At 42.3% G+C, this 26,217-nt stretch overlaps 1 protein-coding gene across 1 annotated transcript in view; it reads right to left on the bottom strand.

The window, feature by feature from the left end:
* MRPS22 (mitochondrial ribosomal protein S22) overlaps nt 1-26,217 on the bottom strand; it is a 57,634-nt gene that overhangs the window by 16,297 nt on the left and 15,120 nt on the right. Inside the window, exons 4-5 of the mRNA XM_082251683.1 lie at nt 21,094-21,237; nt 20,933-21,016 (exon numbers count right to left, since the gene is read on the bottom strand). Of these exons, the coding sequence (XP_082107809.1) occupies nt 20,933-21,016; nt 21,094-21,237 (228 nt within the window). The remainder of the gene's footprint in view (nt 1-20,932; nt 21,017-21,093; nt 21,238-26,217) is intronic.

A 26,217-nucleotide genomic window follows, 5' to 3' on the forward strand; every position in this document is an offset into this window, starting at 1 on the left:
TTTGGCTGCCATTGTAGCTGGCCAGCTAGAACCTGTCCTAGGTTGCTAATAGGACCTACATGCATATACAGCTAGACCTGTTAATAACCTCAATACTAGTAGATATGTTTATGTGTGAGAGACAAAAGCAGAGTTATTTACTGTGATTTCATGTTTGAATGTCATATAACAATTGTATATTGTGTTCACAGAAGCAAAGGAAATATGCTGTAAGATTCATTTGTATGCATGTAAGGTAAGCTCAGACACAACAGAGTTAAACTTTATTACCCATAAGGAGTTTGTGGCCAATCACAGCCAATCTCACACTCCGCAACAGTCTTGGCCAATCACAGCCAGCCTTACACTCATTTCTTGTCTCTGAAGCCTCATGCTTCAGCCAGCCTTCTCATTTTCCACTACAGAAGAGAACTGAATAGACACACAGATCCACAGAGCAGTTCTATGGAAGCAAGTGGCCAAAAATAGGTAATTAACAGTTATACATGTTCCTATTGTTAGTAATGTGATTAGAGCTGTATACTGAACTAGTTATGTGTTCACTTGTAGTTCCACCAAACTATCAAACTTCAGAAGTTATATCAAACTCGAACACGAAAACAAAACTATCAAAATTCAAAAGTTATATCGAATTCAAACTCTAACAACTCAAAACCAAACCCAAGCAAACAAACCCAAGCATACAAACCCAAGCATACAAACTTAAACAGCAACAGCAATAGAGAGAGAAATATATCCACCATTTGTTATACTGTATTCAGCACATGTTGTACATGGACTGTCTGCTGCAAAAGTGTCACTGTTATCTATGAAGAAAAGTTGAACTTAATAAAGAAGATATCTTAAGCGTTTGGTGTGCTCTTTAAACCTACTGCTTTCCATAGAACGGTATTAGAGGAATTTATAGAGTAACAGACAGTCTGATTAGACTGAAGTCAGAGAGATCCAATTCTTCTAATGCCACAGCGCATAAGGCACTTTGTAGTGCTGCGCCTGCCACAGTGGAACTATTTTGCCCTTTGAGGGTGAAGTGATAGTGCTCCTCAACATGCACAGTAAAGAGCGCATTTGAGCAGTGGAGCTACATAGAGGCCATAACGTGTGGGTTTAGTCAAACTGCAGCCGACTCTTAAAGTGGCAGAACGGCTAAGGCAAGATAGTCACAGAAAGAGCGCCAACCCTCCTGCGATTCCTAGAGAGAGAAAGACGCATGGTGGGAAGCCAAAGTCCAGAGCTAGAGTGCCTGCACCGCTACCCACGGAGAGACCACGTACTGCAGCCAGCTAGTTTCCCGCCACTAGGCCCAGAGCATCGCAAGTCAGCGCAAAGCATCGCAAGTCAGCGCAAAGCATCGCAAGTCAGCGCAAAGCATCATATCAAGAAAAGACAAGTCTCCTTTAAGACTGATATTTGTTGCAGCAACTTACAGATCGCAGTATCCTGCTCTTCAGAATAAGGTCAGAACTTTCCTTTATTACTTATTATTGCAATAGGCTTGACAAGAAAGAGACATTTTCGTGTTCAGGAATAAAAGGACTGTAAGTAAAAAACAAGGGGCAGTTGTAGTACACGGACTCTAAAGTATTTAACCACTTTACTACCAGTCACGTAACCTCTACGTCGGCTGACTTTGAGTGGTTATACCGGGATGATGCCTCTAGCTAGAGGCATCATCCCGGTACCGTTGTTTGAAGCCGACGGTCGGCTTTCCGTCGGTAACGATCGATGCGGCTCGGGAGCCGCTCGATCGTTACCCGGGGGGGCGGGAGGGGACGTCCCCCCCCTCCCGCCGCCTTCCGCGGCTTTGCTCGGGGCTACCGTCCCACCGGGAGCCCCGAGCACCCAGCCGGCACGTCCGCCGGCTGGATGGAGTCCCGATGAATGCCGGAAACGGCATCGATCGGGTCTCCGATGACGTAACCCGGAGGCGGCGTCCATGACGTCACTTCCGGGTTACTGTGCTGCAAAAGGCGGCAGATTTGAAAAACGGCTGTATGCAAAAATGCCGTTTTCGGCGTTTTGCATACAGGGAAGTGTAGTGGAGGGGTCTAGGGTCTTTTAGACCCTCGATCCCTCCATAAAGTGTACCTGTCACAACATATTGCTGTCACCAGGGATGTTTACATTGCTTGTGACAGCAATAAAAGTGATCAGATTTTTTTTTTTTTTAAAAACCTGTAATAAAGTTTAAAAAAAAAGAAAAAATAAATAGGAAAAAAAAAAAAAAAAAAAATTTAGCCGTCCCCGTCACCGTTAGCTCGCGCACAAAAAAAAACGTATACGCAAGTCGAGCCGCAAATGAAATCGCTGTTCAAACCACACATGTGAGGTATCGCCGCGATCGCCAGAGCGTGGGCAATAATTAAAAAAAAAGAGCTACACTCTAACTCTAAACTGGTAACCGTTAAATAAATTTAAATCGTCGCAGATTGAGATCTCTATTGACCGTAGTTTGTCGCCATCCCACGGGGGGGGCGCAATTTTAAACCGTAACATGTTTGGTATCTATTTACTCGGCGTGACATCATCTTTCACAATATACAAAAAAAATGGGCTAACTTTACTGTTTAGTATTTTTTAAATGCAGTGAAATGTGATTTTTCAAATTTTTTCCAAAAAAATGGCGTTTTAAAGACCGCTGCGCAAATACCGCGTGACAAAAAATTTTGCAATGACCGACATTTTATTCTCCAGAGTCTTTGCTAAAAAAATATATATAATGTTTGGGGGTTCTAAGTAGTTTTCTAGGAAAAAATACTGGTTTTAACTTGTGAACAAAAAGTGTCCGAAATAGGGCTGGGGCTAAAGTGGTTAAAGTGAATGTCATTTTTTACTGCCTGCACCTATTGCTATTGCATTTAAAGTGAAAGTCTTCTTAATATTCTTATTGAGTGTTATAGCATTTAGAGTAAAAATGTCTAAGTCTAGTATTGCTATGCCACTGTTAGAGGATACAAGGATAGATAAGTTAGAAAGTGAAGAGCAAGGGAACCTGTCTGAGGTAAAAGAGTCAGATGCAGCATTAGTCTTGCCCCAAACTGATATATCCCAACCAGACGAACTAAGACGTTCAGAGCGTATCAGAAAACCGACCGCAAAGATGCTGGAAAATTTGGAGCAAGAAGCAGCATTAAAAAGGAAAAAAGTTCACCAGATAAGTGGAAATTATACATTATAGGTGTTCGTAGAAAGCTAAAGCAAGAAAGTATAAAAGGAAACTTGAGTGATATTATAGAGATGATAGAAGAATCTGAATCAGAGCTCATGGCAGCATATGTCAACCTGCGGTCATCCACGACCCCTTCCCAGGATATTGTAAGGAACATGGACACATGTACTGCAGTCACTAAAGATTTAGTAAAGCTCATGAGAGAACTATCATCTGAAGCTAACTATGATGAAGTTAAGGCACGAAAGAGAATGAACGAGCTCTTTATGAGAGACTATGCTAGGTCCTTAGGGGGAACCACAATCTCAAGTGGGACTTCCTTCACTAGCAGAAGTGCCAGTAACATATCGGAGTCCTCAAGTACCTTAATAGCCAAAAGAAAGGAACTGGTCGAACAACTTGCTGTCAAGAAAGCAGAAATTGAGATGGAATCTGCCATTGAGACGCAGTGCCTACGAAAAGCTGAAATGGAAGCTAAAATGGAGACACAGCGCCATCAAATGGAAGCTGAAATGGAGGCACAGCGCCATCAAATGGAAAGTCTGGAGAGGCTGAAAGAAGTCAAGATTATAGAAGCCAGACTAAGAGTACACGAAGAGGACATAAATAGTAATCATAAGTCCAAATCTGTACTAAGTGAAGATGCAGACTCCTACTTCCTTTCATACGCCCAGGAGAATGAAAGGAAATCACCAGTACGTAGTGAAGAAAAAAGTCAGTGCCCTTCTATCCCTGCTCAGAAAGACAAAGAGAGAGACTTACCTAATTTAGAACTAGGTGAGAAAATAAAACTAGATGATCCTATTCCTAGATGTCACTGCAATGATCAGGAAAATGTTGCAACTATTGTCCCAGCAAGACGACAGAGAACTGTCCCAGCAAGACTGCCCGTTCCAGAACCTGTTGTATTTTCAGGAGACATACTGAAGTTCATAGAGTGGAAGGCGAGTTTTGAAATGATCATTGAGCACTATTGTTCCAGGCCAGTTGACAAGTTATTCTACCTTCAGAAATATGTTGGTGGAGAAGCAAAGAATGTCTTGAAGGTAACTTCTATAGAACAGACGAAGAAGCCTATAAACAAGCTTGGGAAAAGTTAAATGCAAGATATGGTCATCCTTTCTTAGTACAAAGAGCCTTTAGGGAGAAATTTAATAACTGGCCTAAGATAGGTCCTAAAGAACATTTCAAACTCCAAGAGTATGGTGACTTCCTGCAAGCATGCAGCAATGCCATCCCACATGTATGAGGACTAGAAGTACTGAACGACTATCTGGAAAACCACAGGATGCTAGCTAAACTACCTGAAGGAGTGGCTTCTAGGTGGAATCGCTATGTGACTGAACAGTTAGATCTAAAGAAAAGTTCTCGGAGTTTGTCAATACGGAAGCACGAATAGCATGTAACCCAGTAACAGCATCTTATGCCTTAAAATCCTTAGAAGAAAGGCCTGCGAGAGATACAAGACGTTCAAGAGCAGCTAGCTTTGCAACCAACACAGCAGCTAAAGGTCTAGATACCTACGAGAGCAAGTTCAAAGTCACTACTGGGATCAGTAGAGAGACAGAACTGACAAATCCTCAGACTACCTTTAAGTGTATGTTCTGTGGAGAGAACCACTCCATACACAAGTGCCAACAATTGAAAGAGAAGTCCTCAAATGAAAAGAAAAAATTTGTACTTGATAATCAACTGTGTTTTGGATGCCTAAGGAAAGGCCATATTACTAAGGAGTGTAAGAAAAGGGCCACATGCAGTGTTTGCAAAGGACGCCATCCTACCCCATTACATGAAGAACGTCCAAAGAAGGATGAATCCTCAATACCTAAAGATGCTGAGGAAGAAAAGAAAGTATCAGTATTCTCTTGCAGAGTAAGGGAAGAAGAAAGCAACAGCACATCAATGGTTGTACCAGTGTGCATTTCAAATCCTAAAAGGAGGAATAAGAAGGTATATGCCTATGCACTATTGGATGCCCAAAGCGATGTTACCTTCATTGATCAAAAAATCTGCAAGAAATTACAAGTGGCTACAGAACCAGTGAAGCTCAAACTCACCACAATGACGGGGAGAGATACATTAGTGAACAGTCAAAGAGTCAAAGGATTGAGAGTTAGAGGACTTCATTCAAACCTCACATTAAATCTACCTCCAGCCTATACGAAAGACGATATACCTCTAGATCGAGATCGCATACCTACCTGTGAAACAGCCAATAAATGGGAACACCTATCTGTCATATCACATGAAATGTCCCCGCTGAAGGAGTTTGGTGTTGGACTGTTGATAGGCTACGATTGTCCCGAAGCTTTGGTACCACGAGAGGTAATCGCAGGAGGAAAGGGTGAACCCTACGCTGTTCGAACTGATCTAGGATGGGGTGTTGTTGGAGGAAAACAGCAGATTGCAAACTCAAGACAGGTGACAGGATTGTGTCATCGAATATCCTTCCAAGAGTTAACAACTGTAAGTTCAGCAAAAATAATCAAGATCCTTGAGTCTGACTTTGCAGACATAAGTTCTGAAGAAAAGAGTGTATCTCAAGAAGACATAAAGTTCGCACACACTCTAGAAGAAAGTATTCAGCAGAATCAACAAGGTTATCTTGAAATGCCCTTACCCTTTAGAGAACGACCTTGTCTGCCAAATAACAGAAATCTTGCCCTAGCAAGATTGAAATGCCTGAAGAAAAAGATGGGAAGAGATCCCAAATTCAAGCAAGATTATTTTAAATTCATGGAAGGCATCCTTGAAGAAGGACATGCAGAGAAGGTGAATAACCAACCTAAAGAAGGAGAAGTGTGGTACATCCCACATCAAGGTGTTTACCACCCAAAGAAACCAGATAAGATTAGAGTAGTATTTGATTGCTCAGCAAAGTATGATGGTGTTGCATTGAACGATCATCTACTAAAAAGGACCAGACCTTACAAACACTCTGCCTGGAGTACTCTGTAGATTCAGAAAGTATCCCGTAGCGGTCATGTGCGACGTTGAAAAGATGTTCCACCAGTTTCATGTGAAGAATGAAGATAGAGACTTCCTGAGGTTTCTATGGTGGGAGGACGGAAATACAGATACAGAGCCAGCAGAATACAGAATGAAAGTACACTTGTTTGGAGCAGCATTGTCTCCAGGTTGCGCCAATTATGGTATGAAGTACCTGGCCAACAAAAATGAAGAGGATTGCCCATCAGCAGCAAATTTTCTTAAGAAAAACTTCTATGTAGATGATGGTCTTATAAGTCTAGAGTCCACAGAATCTGGAATCAAACTAGTAAGAAGAGCATTGTTACAAATAGGAGACTCAAAACTTGACAAAAAGGAAAAACGTCTCACTACTCCACTCAAGTTGGAACGTCCTATACAGCAGTTAGTTGTTCTACTTTAAAAAAGTGATAAAAGACACTTGGAAGTTGCGAACCTGATAGAAAATTCCCCAAATTCATGTTCAAATCCTACTATAGAGAACATAGAATTATAGGTAATTTTGGTGGGAGTGTAGCTGGCCAGCTAGAACCTGTCCTAGGTTGCTAATAGGACCTACATGCATATACAGCTAGACCTGTTAATAACCTCAATACTAGTGCATATGTTTATGTGTGAGAGACAAAAGCAGAGTTATTTACTGTGATTTCATGTTTGGATGTCATATAACAATTGTATATTGTGTTCACAGAAGCAAAGGAAATATGCTGTAAGATTCATTTGTATGCATGCAAGGTAAGCTCAGACACAACAGAGTTAAACTTTATTACCCATAAGGAGTTTGTGGCCAATCACAGCCAATACCCTCTTCCACTACAGAAGAGAACTGAATAGACACACAGATCCACAGAGCAGTTTTATGGAAGCAAGTGGTCAAAAATAGGTAATTAACAGTTATACATGTTCCTATTGTTAGTAATGTGATTAGAGCTGTATACTGAACTAGTTATGTGTTCACTTGTAGTTCCACCAAACTATCAAACTTCAGAAGTTATATCAAACTCGAACACGAAAACAAAACTATCAAAATTCAAAAGTTATATCGAATTCAAACTCTAACAACTCAAAACCAAACCCAAGCAAACAAACCCAAACAGCAACAGCAATAGAGAGAGAAATATATCCACCATTTGTTATACAGTACTGTATTCAGCACATGTTGTACATGGACTGTCTGCTGCAAAAGTGTCACTGTTATCTATGAAGAAAAGTTGAAGTTAAAAAAGAAGATATCTTAAGCGTTTGGTGTGCTCTTTAAACGTACTGCTTTCCATAGAACGGTATTAGAGGAATTTATAGAGTAACAGACAGTCTGGTTAGACTGAAGTCAGAGACATCCAATTCTTCTAATGCCACAGTGCATAAGGCACTTTGTAGTGCTGCGCCTGCCACAGCCATTAACCCCCTATTAGCCCTCTATTGGATTGCAGAATACTTTTGCCTGATTGACTGACTCCCGGACTCTTGAATCTGCACAGATATGTTTTTTTTTTCTTTTTTATTATTTAATCTGTATCTAAAATAATTTGGAGAGAGGAAATGGGAAAGTAACAGCTGGCGCCTGGTCAACACGCTTAGTAACAAGACCCTTACTTAGTATATACTGTATCTGGAAAACAAGGTTTAAAGCAATGACAAGGAAAAAAGGAGATATCAATACTACAGAAGCCCTCTAGCTCGCAGCCCCAACAAACAGTAAAAGAAAAAATGAAGGAAGCAGGAGCCAAATTGGAACAGTTTGCACATAACCCATCTCAAAATACTGTGAAAGGGTTGCAACCCAAGATATTTGTCACCTTCTAAAACCCTTAAGGGATCAAGTTTGAGTAGCAAGCCCTCCAAAATGGATTCAGGACCCTCTAACCCGATTGGGATTACTTGACCTTTCTGTTTATGAGAATTAATTGACTGAGGAGCCATCCTTAAGAGAGGGGTAATGGCAGTAAATGGACGCAAATCCGCCCTGTCAGAAATGACGGATCAGCTGAAATGTATAAAAGAGAAAACTTAATTTTTTTTAAGCGTGACCTACAAAAAGGTATGGGAACGCACTACGGAGCTGGAAGGCAGAGTTAGTGGTGTGGAGGATGAAATAATACCTATGAAACAAGAAATTGAACTACTAAAGGGAACAGTCGAGAAACAGAGTAATACTTTTGAAGAAAACAGACTGAGGAGGAACAATATTCGCATAATTGGTGTACAAGAGAAAAGTGAAGGGAACATGAGTCTTTTTGGAAAAATTGGTTCTTGAGGTGTTTGGGAAGGAAGAACTGTCCCCCTTTTTTGCTGTAGAAAGGGCTCATAGAGTCCTGATGAGAACCCCTGCCTTGGTAGGGATCCCAAGACCAGTGATTTTTTTTTTTTTAAGGGCAGAGAAATAATATTGCGAAAAGCAAGAGAAACAAAGGAAATCAGGTTTAATGGGCTAAAAATCTCATTCTTTCCAGACTTCTCTGCAGAAGTACAGAGAAGATGGTTGAGATTTATAGATATCAAGAGACGGCTGCGGCAGTTAAACGTGCAAAATGCCATGTTATATCCGTCGCGACAGAGTCGCAGCGCCAGGTGTGGTTCATTTTTTTGATACACCTACAGGAGCCGCAACTTGGTTAGAAAGAAATGAGCAGTCTATACATGAATGAACAACCAACTGGACCCCACAAAAAACAAGGGGGTCATCCTCCAAGCCCCTCCGTAGAGACCTGCACAATAGAAAATAGCCCCCTTAAAAAGGGGACCGCCTGCCGTGAAGCTGATGCGCAGGCAGGGTATCCAGATGGTCCCGCAGTGCTAAAAGGGTAGGTGCCCTCCGCAATAATGGCGGCATGGTTGCCATCAAAAAATAAACCACCCACCCACAGTGCAACCCCTTCCAAGGGAGGTGCCAAGTTGGCCACATGGCTTAGTAGGCCACAAGCCACGGCCTCAATTTGTGTGGAGGCCCAGCCGCAAGTGCACTCATCCCAGATAGGGTCACTGAGGCCACCTCCCAAATTGAGGCCGACTCGGCCGCATGGCCTAGTAGGCTGCAAGCTGGGGCCTTAATTTTTGCGGAAGCCCAGCAGCCAGGGCGCGAGCCTCAGTGGAGCCAAGCACCCAAGGGCAGCGGAGGGGAGGGCGGATGCCCCAACTTAGGGTAGTAGCTTTGGGACATCCCAAAGCAGTGTCAAACATGAGGGGTGGGAAAAAACAGCAGAAAAATATTCCCAAAGGCTAAACCTAGCCAACCAGGTAACATGAAGCTCAACCAGGAACAACTGGAGCTTCACCTGAAACATACACCCTCAAAGAGGACTAGACCTCTCAAAACAGCAGCCAGCAAAACCTTGCGGCCAAAGCAGCATCCACAGATGCCAGCACATACACTTTGTAAAATATTTTGGGAAAGTGTGCACTTACCAGTGGCCTCCTTGCAAACTTGCATCACTGACGCCAGATGGCGGAAGGCCCAGGAGGCACTAAGCGCCTGGGTAGAATGCGCCTTAGCAGGGAAAGGAGAACCTGACCCCTTATTGAATAGGCCTGCACCACCGTCAGTCTGATCCATCTGTAAATGGTCACGGCAGACGTGGCCAAATCCTCATGAGGTCCATCCATAAGGGCAAATAGTAAGTTATATTTCCTAAACAACTTGGTTGCCGCCAGGTACATCCTGAACGCCCTAACCACATCCAGAGAACGCAAGGCAATCTCCTTAGGATGCCTAGGCTTAGGACACAGGGAAGGCAACACCATGTCTTTATTCAGATGGAAACCAGAAACAACCTTAGGAAGGAACGCCTGACAAGGATGAAGCACCACTTTATCTCTGTGATCCACCAAGTAAGGTGAATGACAAGACAAAGCTGCCAGCTCCGACACCCTACGTGCAGAAGTAATAGTCACCAAGAGGGCTATTTACTAGGACAATGTAAGCATAGGAATCTCGCAAATATTTTTGAATGACGGTTACTGAAGAACCGACAGCACCAAGTTGAGATCCCACAAGGGCAACAGAGACCGCACTGGGGGGAGCCAAGTGGCGAAAGAATACGTAGCCAAAGGTCATTGAAAGAAAAACACCACGGCCCAACCTGGCCCTTGATGGTATCGAAGATTGCTCAATACCTTGTTGGAGGAAAGCCAAACTCCGAGAAGGAGCGGGGGTGAACCCGCAACCATTTAGGGGTATTCCCTATATATCGCAGAGATAGAGAAGGTAAAAAAAAAAAAAAAGGGGGGGGGGAGGGGTATGCCTGTATATCAAGAACGATGTGCAGGTAAATATGAGGGACGATATCAAGAATGGAACTAGGGAGGAGGTAGAATCCCTGTGGGTTGAGCTTCAAAGGGAAGGTACTATGGGGAAAGTAACATTGGGGGCATGCTATAGGCCCCTTAACCAGAGGGAGGAGGGGGGGGAGTCAGACCTCCTATCACTGCTTGGAATGGCAGCAAGGATGGGGAATGTCATTTTAATTGGGGATTTTAAGAACAGAAGACAGACTCACAATCAGACTTGAAAAACTTAACATAAATAAGGCACCGGGACCAGATGGCTTACACCCGAGGGTCCTTAAAAAAAAACTCAGCCAGGTGATAGCCAGACCATTGTTCCTAATTTTTATGGATAGTCTCCTGACAAGAATGGTACCAGCTGGCTGGAAAAAAAGCCAACGTGGTACCAATATTTAAAAAAGGGCCGAGATATATCCTGGGGAATTATAGGCTGGTTAGCCTAACATCAGTAGTCTGCAAGATATTGGAGGTGGTGATAAGGGACCACATACAAGACTTTAGTAATAAAAACCGTTTCATTAGTAGTAATCAGCATTGATTCATGAAGAATCGTTCTTGCCAGACCAATCTATTAACCTTCAATGAAGAAGCAAGCTGCCCTCTAGATAAAAGAAGGCCCGTGGATGTGGTGTATCTGGACTTTGCAAAAGCATTTGATACAGTTCCCCACAAACGCTTACTGTACAAACTAAGGTATACTATGTAGGTATTGACCATAGGGTGAGTACCTGGATTGAAAACTGGATCCAGGGGCGAGTCCAGAGGGTGGTGATAAATGGGGAGCACTCAGATTGGTCGGGTGTGGAAAGTGGGGTCCCCCAAGGATCTGTCCTGGGACCAATCCTGTTTAACCTATTCCTAAACTAGCTTGAGGATGGGATAACCAGCACAATCTCTGTATTTTCGGGCGATACTTATATACATCCGCAATATGACTATACAATATCTTCTATACAGGACGTGTGGTAACCTTACAAGCGGACCTGAACAAAATAATGCGATAGGCAACTACATGGCAAATGAGGTTTAACCACTTGCCTACAGTGCACTTTCACCCCCTTCCTGCCCAGGCCAATTTTCAGCTTTCAGCTCTGTCACACTTTGAATGACAATTGCGTGGTCATGCTACACTGTACCCATATGAAATTTTTATAATTTTTTTCACACAAATAGAGCTTTCTTTTGGTGGTATTTAATCACTGCTGGGTTTTTTATTTCTTAAAAAAAAAAAAAAAAAAAAAAAAAGAAAATTTTGAAAAAAGTTTTTTTTTTGTGAGTAAATTTTGAAAATAAATAAATTTTTCTCCTTCATTGATGTGCGCTGATAAGGCGGCACTGATAGGCTGCACTGGTGAGGTGGCACTAGTATGACACACTGATGAGGTGGCACTTATATGACACACTGATGGGTACTAAGAGGCGGCACTGATTGACACTGACAGGTGGCACTGATGAGCAATAATGGGCAGCACCATCAGTGCCCACAATTAGTGCCCATAGTGCTGCGCATAGTGCTCATAGTGATGAGCAGGCACTGACTGGCAGCACTATGGGCACTGATTGTAAGCACTGATGGCGGGCACTGATGGTGGGCAGTAATTGGCAGTTTATTTACATTTTGTGTAATCAGGGCACTGATGATCATTGCCCTGATTACTTTTACTTGTCTTCCCTATGAGGAGGAGCCGCTGATCGGCTCTCCTCACCTCACACACTGATAGTGTGAGGCGAGGAGAGCCGAATAACGGCACTTCCTCATTTACATGTGACCGGCTGTGATTGGACACAGCCGATCACATGGGTAGAGTCATGTCATTTGACTCTTTACCGAGATCGGGGTCACAGCGTGTCCTAGCAACACGGCGCGGTAACGATCGCCGCTCTGTGTGCCCCCGAGAGTGTGCGAGAGAGGCTGTTCTGGTGCGCCATCATATGAAGGCATCCCAGAACAATAGCTACACCGTTCCGCTGTCATTTGACGGCGGGCGGGTAGCAAGTGGTTAATGTTGAAAAATGTAAGGTAATGCCCTCCTGCAAGAAAAGCAAACAGAATACTGGCATGTATAAAAAAGGGGATTCACTTTAGAGATAAAATGCTTATTCTCCCACTCTACAAGACTCTGGTCCAGCCACATCTTGAGTATGCCTTCCAGTTCTGGGCACCGGTCCTCAGAAATGATGTGCTGGAACTAGAAAGAGTCCAGAGAAGGGCAACAAAGATAATTAGGGGAATGGAGGACATCAGCTATGAGGAAAGACTACAAGCATTGAACTTATTCTCTCTGGAGAAGAGACGCTTGAGAGGGGACATGATATCAATGTACAAATACCGTACTGGTGACCCTAGCACAGGGAAGAAACTTTTCAGAAAAAGGGAATTCAATAAGACATGGGGCCTCTCAATAAAACAAAAAGAAAACCTGTTTACCTTAAACTGCGTAAAGGGGTCTTTACTGTGGAATTCTCTTCTACAAGCAGTGGTATCTGCAGGGAGCATCGATAGTTTCAAAAAACTATTAGATGGGCACCCTAAAGACCACAACATACAGGGGTATACAATGTACGGTTAACAGCAAACACAAAACACACACATAATAGGTTGAACTGGATGGACTGATGTCTTTTTTTCAATGTCACTAACAATGTAAAAATATCATCCAGGCACTCCAGTACCGCAATCCCGCGCTGGTGCACCAATGCCAACCCTGGGGCCAACACTTGTGAAAACCCAAGGGGTTGAGGTGAGACCTCTTTATAATGCTCCTCACCCACGGCAAGCGGAGGAAGCACGGATGACCAAAATATATCGGCATATGAAGGTAAGCGTCCTTAATAATCGATAGAGGGCAGGAGATCCCCCTGATGTCGGGATGCCGATACCGTACGAATAGACTCCATTCAAAACATCTGTACCCGCACAAAGCAGTTCAGAGCTTGAGGTCCAAGACTGGACTGCAAACATATTTGAATAAAACCCATGAAAAAAACATTCCGATTCTGAGTGGGGAACAATCACCCCTTGTAGTAGCAGGTCTGGGGATAAACGCAGGTTGGAAGTAAAGAGCTTCTCTGGAGAATACCAAAAACTCGATCTTGTAGCCGGATCGAATTAGCACGTGGACCCACATGTCTTGAATCAGGGAGGTCCACGGGTCCGGAAAGAAGAGAAGACGTCCTCCCCCACCCCAGATACGGGTAAGGACGCCCCGTCAGGCAGAAGAGGTGTTTGTCTGCAAAGACCCGCTCTCGACATACCAGACCTTTTCCTCATGGAACCTCCGGAGGAGGCTCCGAACAGGTGACTCCCCACAAAGGGAAGATCACATAAGGCCTTCTGGAAAGTTGGGGGGAAGGTGGATGCCCGTCAGCAACTCTATCCGCTTGGATAGTAGTATGTGTGGTGTGGTGACTGTTCACGGAATGTAAGGGGACTAGGAGACTCGGTAAAAAAGACTAAATTCTTAGAGTATCTGTCCTTTGTTTGTATACATCATATTTAAGAGGAACGAGTACTTTAATACATAGATCAGTAGGGTTCTCCTGTAGACAAGTTAAAATAGATGGGGGAGGAAGATACATATACAGGTCCTTCTCAAAAAATTAGCATATTGTGATAAAGTTCATTATTTTCTGTAATGTACTGATAAACATTAGACTTTCATATATTTTATTAGATTCATTACACACAACTGAATTAGTGCAAGCCTTTTATTGTTTTAATATTGATGATTTTGGCATACAGCTCATGAAAAACCCAAATTCCTATCTAAAAAAATTAGCATATCATGAAAAGGTTCTCTAAACGAGCTATTAACCTAATCATCTGAATCAACTAATTAACTCTAAACACCTGCAAAAGATTCCTGAGGCTTTTAAAAACTCCCAGCCTGGTTCATTACTCAAAACTGCAATCATGGGTAAGACTGCCGACCTGACTGCTGTCCAGAAGGCCATCATTGACACCCTCAAGCAAGAGGGTAAGACACAGAAAGAAATTTCTGAACGAATAGGCTGTTCCCAGAGTGCTGTATCAAGGCACCTCAGTGGGAAGTCTGTGGGAAGGAAAAAGTGTGGCAGAAAATGCTGCACAACGAGAAGAGGTGACCGGACCCTGAGAAGGACCGATTCCAGACCTTGGGGGACCTGCGGAAGCAGTGGACTGAGTCTGGAGTAGAAACATCTAGAAATGCAGGAAATGGGCTACAGGTGCCGCATTCCCCAGGTCAAGCCACTTTTGTACCAGAAACAGCGGCAGAAGCGCCTGACCTGGGCTACAGAGAAGCAGCACTGGACTGTTGCTCAGTGGTCCAAAGTACTTTTTTCGGATGAAAGCAAATTTTGCATGTCATTCGGAAATCAAGGTGCCAGAGTCTGGAGGAAGACTGGGGAGAGGGAAATGCCAAAATGCCTGAAGTCCAGTGTCAAGTACCCACAGTCAGTGATGGTCTGGGGTGCCATGTCAGCTGCTGGTGTTGGTCCACTGTGTTTTATCAAGGGCAGGGTCAATGCAGCTAGCTATCAGGAGATTTATGGAGCACTTCATGCTTCCATCTGCTGAAAAGCTTTATGGAGATGAAGATTTCATTTTTCAGCACGACCTGGCACCTGCTCACAGTGCCAAAACCACTGGTAAATGGTTTACTGACCATGGTATTGCTGTGCTCAATTGGCCTGCCAACTCTCCTGACCTGAACCCCATAGAGAATCTGTGGGATGTTGTGAAGAGAAAGTTGAGAGACGCAAGACCCAACACTCTGGATGAGCTCAAGGCCGCTATCGAAGCATCCTGGGCCTCCATGCCACGCCGCATTGAAGCAGTGATTTCTGCAAAAGTATTGAGTGCATAACTGAACATAATTATTTGAAGGTTGACTTTTTTTGTATTAAAAACACTTTTTTTTATTGGTCAGATGAAATATGCTAATTTTTTGAGATAAGAATTTTGGTTTTTCTTGAGCTGAATGCCAAAATCATCAATATTAAAACAATAAAAGGCTTGCACTACTTCAGTTGTGTGTAATGAATCTAAAATATATGAAAGTCTAATGTTTATCAGTACATTACAGAAAATAATGAACTTTATCACAATATGCTAATTTTTTGAGAAGGACCTGTATATACATTGCGTGCTGGCTGAGATGCCATGTGTACTTGTTAATGTGTACATTCCCCCTCTTTTTAAAATAGAATTAACCATTTGTTGGAATTTATAATTGATAAACCAAAGGGTGCCAGTCCTAATAGTAGGAGATTTTAATATGGTGATGATTCCCTTTTGGGAAGGAGACCAGAACAGATCCCTTATACGTCACTGTATAGGATACTACAAGAGATGGGACTGAGGAACATTTGGCGTGAACGCCACCCAACAGCCCAAATCTTTTCATGCCATTCCTGTACGCAGTCATCACTTTGTAGAATACATATGGCGATAGGGAATGATACACTTATCCCATTGGTAACAGATATTAGATATGAGGCTAGTGAATTGTCGGATCACTCCCCTTAATTCCTGACATTAAGGTTGAGAAAACGATGGGACGGGGGGAGTGGAAAGTTAATCCTTTCTGGCTACAGTTAATTTCCCCTAAAGATTACATAATCTACACACTTTGGGAGTTTTTGTGACATAATAGAACAGCAGCAACGCAAGGTATAGTATGGGATACCCTCAAAGCCTACTTAAGGGGAATTATAATCCAGCAAATATCTAAAAGAAAGAAACTGACCAGGGATTGGTTGCTGAGTATAATGGGGAAAGTGACTGACATGGAAAAAGTATATCTAGAAGATCCATCAGACAACTTAGCTAAATGGGCGTAGATATAGCAGTTATACAAAACATTGTCCTTGAAGAAGGCTGAAAATAGAAAGCTTTTTTCTAAAACAGGCCCAGTATGAAGAGGGAGAAAATAAAGACACATGCTAGCCCTCCTAGCAAGGTCTCAGAACACAGGTACGCCTACTACAATGTCCGCTGAGACTCATGCTGGAAGGGTGACCATGTGTCCAGTAGAAATAGTGAATGTTTTTAAAGACTATTATTCCGATCTTTATAGGTCTAAGGTAGGGGAGGAAATTAGAGAAATGGGAGATTTTATCCAGGGTTTGTCTGTTCCTCATCTCTTAAAGGAAGACAGAGCATCATTGGAAATGCCTAATACTATTGAAGAACTACTAGAGGCAGTAAGGGAATCAGCTAACCATAAAGCACCAGGGCCAGATGGATTGCCAAATGAGATCTATGGGGAATATGGAGAGAGAATGTTGCCAGAGCTGCTACAGGTGTTAAATGAGGCATGACGGAGTCTACAATTATATTACCAAAAGAAGGGAAAGATCCAACTCAACTTGGATCATATGGACCAATTTCTTTACTTTGCGCAGCCCTTAAATTATTGGCAAAAGTATTAGCTATTAGATTAGGTAAGATAATTCATACTATAATCCATCCCGATCAATGTGGATTCATTCCTGGCAGATCAACATCGTTAAATATTAGATTATTTTTCAATTTACAAATTCCATCAGAAGAGTTGAGATCAAGAGCTATATTGTCCCTTGATGCTGTCAAAGCATTTGATAGCATTGAGTGGAATTATTTGTGCTTGACTCTGTCGGCATTTAGGTTTTAGCAGAGGGAAGGAGGAGGAAAAGATTTCGCTATATGCAGATGTCCTTTTTTCTTTAGAAGATGTGAACCATTTATTGAACACAGTGACGGATATTGTGAACAGATTTGGTTTGTTCTCAGGACTCTCAACTGGGAGAAATCTGTTCGTCTCCCACTGGATGGATTGGAGCAGGAGCTACCGGAGAGTGCTAGACATCTGCAAGTAGTGGAGAGTTTTAAAAAATTGGGAATAAATGGAACGGTAAACCCTAAACTGTTTGTATTGAAAAACTTAGAGCCCTTAATTAAATCATTTGGAGTAAAGTGCGGGACGTGGAGCCCTCTACCCCTATCAGTAGTGGGTCGTTGCAGCCTGATTAAAATTATATGGCTGCCTCAGTTATACATCTTGCATAATTCTCCAATATGGATTCCCGGGGTATGGTTTAAGAAATTGGAGGGTCTTTTTAGGAAATTGATTTGGAGGAAAGGGCAGACTAGAGTTCCTCTGCAATTACTGCAGTTGCCGAGAGATATGGGGAAAGGGGGGGGGGGGTTTGGCTGTCCCCCATCCCTGGAGGAACTTCCTGACAGCCCAGCTACAAGGAGGGGAATGGGTAATAACACCAGTTATAGCTCATGAGCCTTGTTGGCCTGTACACCACATACATCGCTAATAGAGGCATTGGAAGCAAACTCTTTGGGGTGGGGGGGGGGGGGGGGGTAGGTCAGTGTCCATAGGCAAGGTTGCTGGGGAAGGTATGGAATATAACAAGATCAGTATTTCAATACTCAGGATTTACAGAGTATACACCTATTTGGCATAATGTAAATCTAACTGAGCTTATGAGCTTGGAGAATTTTAGTAATTGGAAACAGAAGGGAGCGATAAGACTATCACAATTATATAAAGCAGGGATATTGAGGACATTTCAGGAGCTGAAAAGGGAATTTGGAGATTTCTATCTGTATTTACAATTGGGACATGCGTTGACAACACAATTTAGGAAAGGAGGACTAGAATGGAGTGAAATCCCTTTGTTGAAAACTTTGATAGAGGCCACATCCTTAAAGGGGTTGATCTCAAAACTATATAAAAATATACATGTAAAAGTATTGGAAAAAGACTTTCAGCTGTCTAGTAGAGTAAAATGGGAGGACGACGTGGGAAAATTAACAGATGTGCAACGGGAAGGTATAGTGACCTCAATAGATGCATTATCCCTCTCAGCAGCCCAGAAACTCCCGTAGTTTTATATTATTCATAGAGCATATTACACACCAAAAAGATTGTTTTCTTTAGGGGGACGCCCGGATGCATTCTGCCCCAGATGTAAGGTTGCATTTGGGGACTTGATTCATATCCTTTGGAGGTGCCCCAAGTTACATAGATACTGGGAGGAGGTGCGGGATAGAATAAACTCTGTGTTGGAAACAAATTTACGATTGTATCTGGTACTATGCGTATTGGGGTACATGGAGCAGGGAGTGGGTTCCTGGGTCTAAAGGAATAGCAGTTTTGAGATGCTTGTATCAAGCTAGAAAAGCCATTACAGGGAAGTGGATAAAGTCTAGACCACCATATATAACAGATTGGCTGAGAATGGTTAATAATATAATATAAGAAAAACTGGCTTATATAAGAAGGGGAGGTATAAAAATATAAATATAAAATATGGGAAGCATGGTAAAGAAACTCCAGGCCTGACACCTGAGATAGGGAATATTTAGGATGTCTGGTTGGTAATATAACAACTTCAAAATCGGATGGGGGGGGGGTTAAAGTATTACTGAATGTTTGTCACCATTTTTGTATGTGATTTTTTGTTTATTGGAAAAAAATAAATAAATACAAGAATGAAAAGCTCGGTCATGAGTGCCTAATCTTTAGTGAGGGCCATGGACTGAGCAAATTTCTTTCCTGCAACCACAGGCTATCGTGTTTATTCGGCAGGGGTGCTGTGAAACCCATCCCCACTGGGAGAACACAGTGATTATTGTTAGCGGATAGAACAGCCGCTAGCAATAATCACATATAAAGTCAAACAGCCTTGGTTGTACCCAAGTTGATCGATCAACTTGGATACATTCACCTGCCCATACATGGTTAGAATCTCAGCAGGAACTGGCTGAGATTCGAACCGTCAATGGCCAGCTTAAAGCGAATCTTCAAAACGGCAAAAAAAGGTTGTTGAAAAACCCAGAGCCTGGTTGGCTCCCAATGCTGCCCCCCTCTTCCAGTGTAAGCACTGCTGTGCAGAGGACTATAGAAGGGGTGATATTACCAGAGTTTGGTACTTATTCTAGTTGTATGTAAAATACATTTAATTACTTGTTTTTTTTTTTAAATAAAATACACAAAAGCAACAACGTGTTTTTGTGCATCAGCTCTAGCTTTGTATTACTCACTTAATGTAAATGAAGACTGAATCTGTTCCATCACAGATGCTGATCAGTATGCTGGACAGCTGTATTAGGCAGACATTTATTCATGTCTTGTGCGCTGGAATGGAAGTTTTCCATATACAATATACTAAAGGTTTGTTTCAGCATAAGACATTGTTGGCATGAAATGAAAATTGAGGATAGGAAAAAGTTCATGACTACTGTAGGATTTGAGGCTAGGTCTAAGGCCTCATGCACACAGGTCATTTTGCAAATTCTCCTAGAAGCCTTTCCTTCTGGCAGCATTGTTTTGGCAGGAAAAAAAGCCAGACGCTAGAGCTGCACAACTCTGGATAAATAAGAATCACAATTTCTTTTGCTTAGAATAAATATCACAATTCTCGGCATAATATCTTTCACATTATACAAAAAAAAAAAATGGCTAAGTTTACTGTTTAATTTTTTTATTTTATTATTCATTGAAGTGTATTTTTTTCACAAAAAATTGTATTTGAAAGACCGCTGCGCAAATACAGTGTGACATAAAAAATTGCAAAAGCTGCCATTTTATTCTCTAGGGTCTCTTCTAAAAAAAAAAATACATAATAATTGGGGGTTCTAAATAATGATTTTAACTTGTAAGCAACAAGTGTCAGAAAAAGGCTTAGTCTTTAAGTAGTTAAACGGACCTAATTTGCAGACCAAAGTTCATTCCTTTGATCTACAAAAGAACCAAATGATACAATGTTTATTTTTTATATCTCTCAGCAGTCCGCACTGAGCAATGTTGTGATAAACTTTGCTGGCTGCTTTTTTTTCCCCTGACCGTTTTGCGCAGAAAACTGCTATGCACTTGTTACATGAATTGTGGGATTGAGATTGTGAGGGGGGTTTAAATCGAGATCGCGATTTTTTTTAACAATTATTTGTGCAGCTCTACCAGATGCTTGTAAAAGTGTCTAAACCTTTTACAAGCGTTTATGCACCTTTTTAGAGATTAAGAGCTTGTGGGTCAATTCATTTAATTGGCCAGAATAATAATTTATTCTGGCCATTGAAATTAACACTCAAGCGTTAAATGCTTCTGGCGTTTAGCAGCGCCAAGCTGCTGCTCCTGCACACACTGGCAGTGTTTTTTTTTTTCTACCTCTAAAAGCCCCTGCCACTAAACTCTGCAAAAGCCTGTGTGTGCATGGACATATAGGCTAACATGCACGGGAGTTTAGAAGAAGGAAAAAAAGAAAGCCTGACGCCCCTAGAAGCAGCTGCAAAAACATCCTGTGTGCATGAGGCCTAATGGTTACAGAATAAAAGGTGAGTGGGTATTTAGAATTTCATGCTGTGCTAAAATATTAGAAGGACTATAAGCATTAGTGTCTAAAACCAATCTGTTCTGAATTATTATTCATGTACAATTTAGTAATGAAACTTCCTGTGCCAAGGTTCACAAACTGAACATCAAGATACCAGAGGCCTCAATGAGCACTGCCACTTACCTCTAAATATTCCCTGGAATCTAGCTCAAACTGGATAATACAGCGGTTTAGGAGCTCTTCATGTCGATCCAGCTTAAACAAATGCTGCAAGGAACAAAAGGAAGACATCACACCTCAGTTCTGGCACTCAGCAGGGATATACATTTGGATGTGTCATTTACCTGCAGGTTTTCCTGTTTGAACACAGGTGGAGGGACCAATTTCCGACCTTGGCGGGGAAAATAAACCTGGATCATTCGGTCTCTCTCTTCCCAGGTGGCTTTCCGCAAAACACCATTTGGCTCTCGCACTACAATAAACCTTTCCTATGATCAAACAAATATATGGAAATCTTTAAAGCAAAATTCCAGCCAAAAGTTTAAAAGTAAAAAAAAAACGATAAAATAAGAAAACCAACTTTTGCTACAATATTCAACTTGACTCCAGAATTGTTTTTTTTCTACAACTAGATGTCCTCACTTTGATGGCAGCATCATTTAAAGTGGGAGTAAACTCCCATGCATTAATTTTACCTATAGGTAAACGTATAATTAGGCTTACTTATAGGTACTGTAAAAATCTCCTAAACGTGCACCTCTTAGGAGATATTTACTGTAGATGCAGCCGGAGACGTCACTGGTGCATGCGCGCCGAAGAAAAGGCCACGCGGGCTGTGCCTCCGGTCCTGTGCCATAAGCGGTGGCTCCTGCGTCACTGCGGCTCCAGCCACTCACACAGCCGGAGTCCGCAAACCCGGAAGGAAGACTGGGAGAAGATGGTTGCACCTTCAGCGGTGACAAAACGAAGCCCTCCAGGGGCGAGCGAAAGTGTCACATAATGTGCATACTAGCACATTATGGCATTGCCTTGCAGATACAGAAAAAAAAAAAAACACACAACAGCGGTTTACTACCGCTTTAACAAACCATCTCTGAGCCACTGGCTCCCTGCCCTGCCTGTGACTGAACAGTATAATGAGAAGCAGCACAAAGATGAGCTCTTCATTTTGTGACACGGTTATGTTCTTCACTCAGCATTCTTCTTGACAGCACATGAACTGATTGGCTTCTTGTAATGCTTCTCCTCTCATACCACAGCCCTGCTGTACAAGGACTGCAGGCGACTGATATCAGGTTCTGGTATTTAAAATGCATGCATTTAAAAAATAATATCTAAAGCTGAACTCAAGGAAATTTAAAAATCCTCCCATGCAGGGGGCTGGCCTTGTAATGCAAGAGTTAAGTGTTTATTTATCTTTAGGGGAACAGGAAAAGCCAATTTACTGACTGATCCTTTGGCTCCAGCCTCTTCTCATCTATGTCCTGGCAGTCATGTCCCTGATGTCATTAAGATGGAGTCCATAGCCCTGAATTGGACATGGGGATTAGTGCATGGGAAAGTGTTATCTGCCAGGGAAGAGGGGGGGGGGGGGGGACAGGTACAGTGGGGAAAATATTTATTTGATCCCCTGCAGATTTTGTAAGCCTTGCCCACTTTCAAAAAAATGAAGGGTCTATAATTTTTATCATAGGTGTATTTTAAATCATAGAGACAGAACAACCAAAATTTCAGAAAAAAAAAAAAAAGAAAAAAAAAAAAAAACACACGATACATGTTATAAATGGAGTTGCAGTTCAGTGAGTAAAATAGGTATTTGATGCCCTACCAACCAACAATAATTCTGGCTCCCACAGACTGGCTACAGTATGTGTTCACGTGGTTAGACCTGTCAATATAAGGTGGTGCTCAAAGACACCTGTTCACAGAATCTTTCTTCCATTCAAACCTCACGATCATGGGCAAGACCAAAGAGCTGTCAAAGGACGTCAGGGACATAATTGGAGACCTGCACAAGGTTGGAATGGGCTACAAGACCATCAACAAGAAGCTTGTTGAGAAGGAGACAACTGTTGGATTGACTATTCGCAAATGAAAGAAATACAAAATGACCATCAATCGCCCTTGGTCTGGAGCTCCATACAAGATTTCGCTTCATGGGGTAAGGAGGATGATGAGAAAAGCGAGGGATCAGCCCAGAACTACAAGGGAGAAGCTTGTGAATGATCTCAAGGCAATTGGGACCACAGTCAGCAAACAAACCATTGGTAACACAAAACTCCGTCATGGATTGAAATCCTGCAGCGCCCGCATGGTACCCTTCCTCAAGAAGGCACATGCACAGGTCCATCTGAAGCTTGCCAATAACCATCTAAATGATTCAAAGAAGGATTGGAAGAAAGTACTGTGGCCAGATGAGACCAAAATTGAGCTCTCTGGATTTAACTTGACTCGCCATGTTTGGAGGAAGAAAAATGCTGACTCTGACCCTAAGAAAACAATCCCTACAGTCAAGCACGGAGGTGGAAACATTATGCTTTGGGGCCGTTTCTCTGCTAAAGGTACAGGCCGACATTGTTGCATTGAGGGGGTAATGGACGGGCCATGTATTGAAAAATCTTGGATGAGAACCTTCCCTCATCCAGAACACTTAAGATGGATCGTGGATGGGTCTTCCAGCATGACAATGACCCAAAACATACCGACAAGGCAAGCACATTAAGGTCACGGAGTGGCCTGGACATTCTCCAAACCTCGATCCTATAGAAAATATATGGAGGGAGCTGAAACTTTGAGTTGCCAAGCAACAGCCAAGAAACCTTAAGGATTTATAGAAGATATGTAAAGAAGAGTGAACCAAAATCCCTCCTGAGATGTGTGCAAACCTGGTCACCAACTACAAGAAATGTCTTACTTCTGTGCTTACCAACAAGGGTTTCTCCAACAAGTAGTAAATCATGTTTTTTTTGGGGATCAAATACTTGTTTTACTCACTGAACTGCAACTCAATTTAGAACATCTGTATCATGTTTTTTTTCTGGATTTTTGGTTGATATTCTGTCTTGATCATAATAATTCTAGACCCTTCATTTCTTTGTAAGTAAGCAAACATACAAAATCAAATAATTATTTTTCCCCCTATAAGTAAACATGCTTTTTGCTTCCCTTAGACCTAAACTAGCATTTAACCCTTGTAGTGTGGGGACAGCCCCACTACTGCAAGGGAGAATTTTTACTTTGAGAGTTGGGATTAAATTGTTTCTTTTATAGCTGCCAAAAGTTCAGCTTTAACACAGCATAGGCTGCCCCATCAACCCACCATCTGATCATTAAAAAGTTAAACAGAAACAGACAATGAAAAAACACACACTGGGGCGGGACGGAAGAAGTGAATACCTGGCTGCCTTGTAATCTTATGGACGAGTTGCAGCTCATTGGCTCTATATATTGCGGGGATGACAGGCTCCTACACAAGCCGCTGAGGAAGTCCCTTCCCTTATGGGACGTCACGCTTGCGGAAGGGAGGAGCCGTGCAATCACCCGCTGTCTCACAGAGTCGCTCCAGGAAGTGTATGACTGTTCAGCAAGAGAGGATGTGATGTGCCTGCTGTATTCTGTTATTAAGTAAGAGGCTTTCTTATGTTTTAATTAATAAATGTGTTAGACATACTTCACTATGTGCGATCACTTGCCTTTCTTTGAGTCACACCACTAAGAGAGCAAGCTTTTGGATTGTCTAATCGGTATCCCCTGGAGGTATTTGGAGCAACTGGGATCATCCCATCCATCCATTCTGCCAAAGGTGTTATCGTCAGTGTTCAGTTGCAAGTGGAATCTGTCCTGGTGATTTGACCCTTTGTGGTCAGTGCTTTGAGGTGAGAGGCCATTCTATCTGGTGGTGGATTTGTAGTTTCAAGACCACAGCATTGGCTCTGAGTGCATCTTTATCCACACTGGGCCCTTCCTCCTTTGCATGGACTATATTTCCTATTCAATTGATTCATTTTAGTTTTAGCGCTGCACTAATTTCCTATCATTGTTTTTTTTGGTTATTTAGATTAACTTTGAGTGTCAGCTGCTTTTTGTGTTTAGTGGAGGTGTATGCGCTGATATATTTTCACTTTTGTACATATTGTGTAAAGTAGTCTGGTAATGCACAATTATAGCTGGAAATGGACCTTTGGGTTCTTACAAAATATCTGAGGGTCAAGTGTTTTAAAAGTACTCAACCAATGTGCCCATTGTATTCTATAAATATATTCAGAGGGACTTGTTCTTCTAAGGGGAGTGAATAATTAAAGTTATATTAAAAGGCTGATTTATTTTTAAATACAAAACATATCATACTTACCTGCTCTATGCAGTGGTTTTGCACAGAGTAGCTCAGATCATCCGCCGGCACTCCTGGCCCCTCTCTCCTGCTGAGTATCCACACAGCAAGCAGCTTGCTATGATGGCTCCCGAGCCACTGCTCAGTCTGTCCATTCAGGTACAGAGCATGGCTCAGCCTCGCCCTCTCCTCACTGTAGCGGGAGCCAATGGCTCCTGATGCTGTCTCAACAAATGAAGAGGCAGAGAGCTAGTGCACATCGCTGGATCCAGAGGGGGCTCAGGTAAGTATTGGGAGGGCTGAGAGAGGAGCTGCACACAGAAGCTTGAGCCTTTACAACCACTTTAAAGCTCAACTCCTGTTAAAGCAATTTTTTTGGCCTAGGAAGATAAAACCTACTGTTGAAGAGATTTAACCTCTTGTCACTGTGACAGGGGTACCAAAAGGGAGTAGATCTGTTGTCACTGGGACTAAAAGACACAGACCGATTCAACCTGACACATGTTCCAAGCCCTCTCCATTTCACTGAAAAAGAGTGATTTATTGCAGTCTGTGTCCCTATTCCTAACACTTCCTCTCTCTGAAGGGGGTGGGACCAAAAATAACACCTGACAGGTGTTCTACGCCTTCCTAAAGTAATAATTTATGAAAAGTCCTCTCTGGACAATATGGAGTAATGCACACAGGCTTTCAGATGAGATCTGCCCGTCTGTTTTTTTATATAGGTCAGGTCATGGGCAGATGGCTGTAAATGGGCTTGTGTCTATTTGCATCCGCCTACCTCCAGGTTTGGAGAGAGAAAAAAAAAAAAACAGACCTAAACAAGATGATCAAAAGGGAGCCCGTATATTAACACAAGGCCCACTTGACATCCATCCTGTTCAGCTCTAACTGAGCAGGGGATCTGCTCATTGATTCCGAGATGAGATGAGGAGAATGCTCCCATCTGAAAGGACCCTATGAGTCATTTGTTTCCCTTTTTACCAGAGCTCAATTCACAAATGTGAACATATCAGTAGAGGATCTTTGTTGAAAATAAAATATTTTTCAGTTCATTATAAATAAAAAATTAGACACATGGCTTAAAATGTATCTAAACCTTAAAGTGGAGTTCCACTCAAAACTTTTGGCATTTGGC

This window comes from Pelophylax lessonae, assembly GCF_965119305.1.
Source record: "Pelophylax lessonae genome assembly, chromosome: 3".
In the NCBI taxonomy this organism is placed as follows: domain Eukaryota; kingdom Metazoa; phylum Chordata; class Amphibia; order Anura; family Ranidae; genus Pelophylax; species Pelophylax lessonae.